We start from the raw sequence: 5,955 nt of genomic DNA on the forward strand, positions 1-5,955 counted from the left end.
AATGTAACGGAGGAAGAGGTGGGGTTTAGGGCCGGTGTAGGTACGGAAGAGGGATTGTTCCACGTAACCTACAAAGAGGCAGGCGTAGCTTGGGCCCATGCGGGTACCCATGGCTACCCCCTTTGTCTGTAGGAGGTGGGAGGAATTGAAAGAGAAGTTGTTGAGGGTGAGGACGAGTTCGGCTAAGCGGATGAGGGTGTCAGTGGAGGGGGACTGGTCGGGCCTGCGGGACAGGAAGAAGCGGATGGCCTTAAGGCTATCTGCATGGGGAATGCAGGTGTAGAGGGACTGGACGTCCATGGTAAAGATGAGGTGTTGGGGACCGGGGAATTGGAAGTTCTGGAGGAGGTGGAGGGGGCGTGGGTGGTGTCATGGACATAGGTAGGGAGTTCCTGGACCAAGGGGGAGAAAATGGAGTCCAGATAGTTGGAGATCAGTTCGGTGGGGCAGGAGCAGGCGGAGACAATGGGTCGACCAGGGCAGTCAGGTTTGTGGATTTTGGGAAGGAGATAGAAGCGGGCAGTGCTAGGTTGGGGAACGATGAGGTTGGAGGCCGTGGGTGGGAGGTCACCTGAGGTGATGAGGTTGTGGATGGTTTGGGAGATGATGGTTTGGTGCTCAGGGGTGGGGTCATGATCAAGGGGGCGGTAGGAGGAGGTGTCAGAGAGTTGGCGTCTGGCCTCGGCGATGTCGAGGTCAGTGCGCCATACTACAACTGCGCCTCCCTTGTCCGCGGTGAGGTTGGGATGGGAGCAAAGGGCTGCACGTTCTGCGGCGGAGAGGTTGGAGTGGGTGAGAGGGGTGGAGAGGTTGAGGCGATTGATGTCTCGACGGCAGTTGGAGATGAAGAGGTCGAGGGAGGGTAGGAGGCCTTGGGGTGGTGTCCAGGAGGAGGGGGTGTGTTGGAAGCGGGAGAATGGGTCAGTAGAGGGAGGGTTAGGTTCACGGTTGAAGAAGTAAGCATGGAGGCGGAGGCGGCGGAAAAACTGCTCTATGTCCAAGCGTGAGCGGTATTCGTTGATCTGTGGGTGGAGGGGGACAAAGGTGAGCCCTTTACTGAGGACTGACCATTTGTCCTCAGTAAGGGGTAGGTCTGGAGGGATGGTGAAGACTCGGCAGGGCTGGGTGCTGCTGTCTCCTCTGGAGCTGCTGGCTGTGGAGGCAGTGAGCGGAGCGACGTCGGCGGTGGGCAACGCAACTCCGCCCACCGCCGACGCCGGAGTAGTTCAGGGTCTTTTTTGCGAGCAGAACGTAGATGTTCTGCGAAGCGGTCGCCAAGTCTACGCTTTGTTTTCCCAATGTAGAGGAGACCACATTGTGAGCAGCGAATGCAGTAGACTAGATTCTTGGAAGTGCAGGTGAAGTGTTGCTTCACCTGAAAGGTATGTTTGGGCCCTTGGATTCTGGGGAGGGAGGAGATAAATGCGCAGGTGTTGCGCCTTAGCCGGTTGCAGGGGAAGGTGCCGTAGGGTTGTGGGGAAGTGTTGGGGGTGAAGAAAGTGTGGACCAGGGTGTCCCAGAGGGACGGTCCCTGCGGAAGGCAGACAACGGAGCGGGGGAGAGAATGTGTCTGGTGGTGGCATCTTGCTGGAGGTGGAGGAAGTGGCATCTGATGATCTTCTGGATGTGGATGCTGGTGGGACGGCAGGTGAGGATAAGGGGAACCCTATCGCTGTTGCGGGAGGGAAGAGAAGGGGGGAGGGCACAGACAATTTTTAACTCTTTCTGCTGTTATAAAAACCTATATTTGTTCAACAATGTTCTTATGCCGAAGAAACCTGCCATGCTTACCTGGTCTGATTAACATGATTCCTATGTCCCTCACCATCACAGTTGGCTCTGAACCACCCTCAAATTGCCTGGCAAATCACTGTTTATCACACTGCTACTGAGGAAGACTTCAGATGAAATTTTTTTTTTTTTTTTTTTTTTTTTTAAAAAAGGCAGCTCGAATAACAAATGCCTGTCTTTCCAGAGGTGTTCAGTCTCTGAAATATCTCTCTGGTGTCATAGTATCAGATGGACCTTTTTTTTAAAAACAAAGGACATTTTAAATTTAATAATTCACAGGGCGTGGACATAGGTAATAAAGCTAGCATTTATTGCCCGACTCTTGCTCTTGAGAAGGGGTCGTGAGCTACCTCTGTAGTCTATATGGAGTAAATCATAACGATGCAATATAGACCAGATTAAGCAGAGATTTTCTGACCTAGGTTCAAATTTAAAGAGAAATTTGAAAAGTAACAACATTGGTATTAAAAGCTGGAAAAATTGGCATGGTGGTTGTGTTACATTGGTTATCCACAGAAGCTGAAGAGAGGAAGCTGTGAGAATGATAGATGTGTCAAAACTGCATTTTCAAAAAGTTACCAAGATGTCTAACTCCAATGTCAACACAGGCAGAAGTGATAAATAGATATTTCAGGACTTTATTGAATACTATATTGTTGCACATAATATCCTCCATTCTATATCCTTAAGTTAATTACTTTTGACAAAGCCCAATTCGAATAAATATGAACAGAATTGATTCCAAACCTCAAAAATATCAAAATTAAATCTGAAAGACCATTACTTTGAATGTACTTCTTACAAAAGCCATGCAACTATACAACATTATACAATAGACACAAGTGAATGTAAACTAATGAGATTAAAAAATAATAAGTTAAATTCCATTTTTTAAATTCTGGATTAGTTAATCTATTCACAAATGCTAAAAGTATCACTTAGCTTTCCATCATACCTGGGCTTTTGTGTAAAGTGAATGATTCTGGAAGTAAAATATTAGACTTTCTTCCTGATTTTGATGAATACTTTGTTACACTGCTTGATTCATACTCGCCAGTAGTTATGTGCATCTTGTGCGCAACTGGATTTAGACCATCAGGAATCATGCGTGGACTATTGGAGTAAAGCTGAAAGGACTTGTTGCCATTTCCTAGAATAGTTTTATAAATGTTCCGTTTGGAACACTGACTCTGGTTGTAGTTCTATAAACACAAAAATATCCATTAACAGAAAATAGCTTCAAAAATAATAAAGCATCACTATTTGTTCTCCCATGGTATTATTCAAAATAACTTCTTCCTGTAACTTTACTTGCCTTTCACAACTGCACTTCTCATCTCCCTACCTGGTTGTTTCTTTCCTTTCCAGAAAATGCACCATAAACCAAAATGCAAATATACATAACAAAACTAGATCCTTCTTTCCCCACAGCCCCCGAGCATGCAACTCTATGTACGCTCACATACACAGAGAATTCCATTCCAGACAGTCTTCCATTCCTTCCCTCCAATAATTAAATGTATGTGATTATGGAAAATCATAAAACCACACAGGCCAGTCAGGAAATCAATAAAAACAAATCCACTGCAACAATTAGCTATACCACTTTAGAAAGGTTTGTCAGTTCAATCCACTTTAATAGGAAAAAATTACAAGCAAAGTAAAATATCAATTAGGCTTATTCTTACAAACCCAATCTATAGAATTTCTTATATATTACTTCAATTCGCCCATTTGCAACTCATTTCCTATCTAATGAACACAAAATAACAGACTTACGTAAACATTCCCTTACATCTTAAGATGAATTTACATGCAAACTTTTAATGCGCATTTAAGGTATTTGAGAATTTCATTCTTTTTTGCTGTCCTTGTCAGAAATTTGACATTTTGAAGAGAGAGAGAGAGATTATATTTGCCTTTAGGCTCTTAAATGCTGAACTAAATTAAGGACAGTTAAGTCATTAGGGTAGAGGGGTCATTAACTCAAACTAATCATGGTACAGGTCCTTAGATGGATTTTAATGCAATGCACATAAAGACAAAATTTTTTTGCAATGGTCACAACATTGACTATATTTTCCCCAAGTTTTCTTCTTAAATTTACCCGTTCTTCTCGTCCCTCTGCAAGGAGAACCACAATTCTGCCTTGGCGCTTCCGGCCAGTCCGACCCATTCTTTGTACCAAGCGAATGGGGCTCTTTTGAGCATCAAAGCAAATAATGAGGTCTACTTCACCAATGTCTAATCCTTCTTCACCAACACATGTAGAAACCAATGTGTTATAACCACCTTCCCGAAAGCGTTTCATAACCTGACAATAGGAAATATGGAAATAAGAAATTTTTGAAGCAATGTAAGTGCTATATACAAATAAGATGATCTTTGTCTTTACAAAATGAGATCCCAGCAAACTAACATCCTAAAATTTCATTTGCATCCTGTCCAGAAAAACATCAACTATAAATAAATGTGCAGGAAACTTTCAGGTCATCAATATTCTGAATTCAGCTATTGAATACATACAATTTCTTTTTTAATTTACAGCAAGACATTTATGATGCAACTGCATCTCCAAATCCTCGAGAACAATATTCAAAAATTACACAAGGTATGAATAAACTAAAATGAAGCTAGATTTACCATTTTCAGGAAAAACAATATTAATCATGAACTACCACTAGTGAATATGGAATGAAATCATAGTCAATTACCTATGGCAATGCACATCTATAGTTTCCAGGTAATACCAGAGGGTGTGGTTTATTTGTCCAGATGTGTACAGGCATCATTGAGAACATGTAGGAGTGGGCAATTCAGCGTACTCCGCAATTTGATCCAATCTCATCTCAGCCTCAACTCCACTTTCCTGTCCACTCCCGACAACATTTCAACCCATTACTAATGAAAAATCCATTTATCTCCTCAAACTTACACAACGTCCCAGCATCCACCACATTCTGGGCGAGAGAATTCAATAGATTCATGACCCTTTGAGTGAGGTCATTTCTCCTCATAGTTTTGGGATAAAGGTTAGCAGGTTTAAAACAATGACCTTTGATTCTAGGTTGCCCCACATACGAAAACATCTTATGTCAACTTTGTCAATCACCTTTAGCGTCTCATATACCTCAATTGGATCTCCTCCCATTCTTCTAAACTCCAGAAAGCCCTAAACTGCTCAGTCTCCCTTAAAGTAAACCTCCTCACGTCTACAATCAAGTGAACCTCCTCTGAACCACCTTCAACACAACTATATCTCTCCTCAAGTAAGGGGACCAAAATTTGCACACAATATTCCAGGGGCGGTTTCACCAATGCCTTGTACTGTTGCAACAACACTTCCCTACTTTTAAACTCTACTCCTTTAGCAATAAATGCCAACATTCCATTTGCCATACTCCATTTTAAAATAATTTTCTGTTTCTATGATAAAAGTATACATTAAAATTTAGAATGAAAATTGAATAGACTTGTCAGACTGAAAATACATTTGTCCACAGTAGAAAACCACACAGTTGGACCGGTGGTCACAATTCAGGACACATCACATCATGCAGCACCCTCGCCTTTCCTCATCACCAATATTAACACCAACGAACCCCTGGCACAGAATGGGACTCATAATTTAAGTGTATTAAGCTACAAAACAGACTATGCTTTTGAGTTGGATTTGCTGGAGAGATCTAAACTCAAATGATCAGTCAGGTTTTTAAATAGTAGAAAAGGCGTCAATAATCTATAAATAAATTAATTGTTTGATACGGCAGGTTTAACTACAGCCACACATTTGTTGGCAAGGCAGGAAGTGAAGTTACACATTTAGAAAGTTTATTTCTCCTTAGACTGTAATGAAGCTGTAGAATCGATTATGGAGATCTTGAGGGGACTGTTCTCATGCAAGACAGCATTAGAACATAGAACATAACAGCGCAGTACAGGCCCTTCGGCCCTCGATGTTGTGCTGACCTGTGAAACCAATCTGAAGCCCATCTAACCTACACTATTCCATTATCATCCATATGTTTATCCAATGACCATTTAAATGGCCTTAAAGTTGGCGAGTCTACTATTGTTGCAGGCAGGGCATTCCACGCCCTTACTACTCGCTGAGTAAAGAATCTACCTTTGACATCTGTCCTATATCTATCACCCCTCAATTTA

At 42.5% G+C, this 5,955-nt stretch overlaps 1 protein-coding gene across 1 annotated transcript in view; it reads right to left on the reverse strand.

Annotated features, from left to right (window-relative positions):
* Positions 1-4,105, reverse strand: part of LOC125482149 (Fanconi anemia group M protein homolog) — a gene marked incomplete at both ends in the record, with an annotated part of 7,336 nt that extends 3,231 nt beyond the window's left edge. The window contains 2 exons of the mRNA XM_048594149.1: positions 2,747-2,993; positions 3,899-4,105. Of these exons, the coding sequence (XP_048450106.1) occupies positions 2,747-2,993; positions 3,899-4,105 (454 nt within the window). The remainder of the gene's footprint in view (positions 1-2,746; positions 2,994-3,898) is intronic.
* Positions 4,106-5,955: the final 1,850 nt, after the last annotated feature.

Source organism: Rhincodon typus, unplaced genomic scaffold (genome assembly GCF_021869965.1).
Source record: "Rhincodon typus isolate 14 unplaced genomic scaffold, sRhiTyp1.1 hic_rhity00006401, whole genome shotgun sequence".
Classification (NCBI taxonomy): Eukaryota; Metazoa; Chordata; class Chondrichthyes; order Orectolobiformes; family Rhincodontidae; genus Rhincodon; species Rhincodon typus.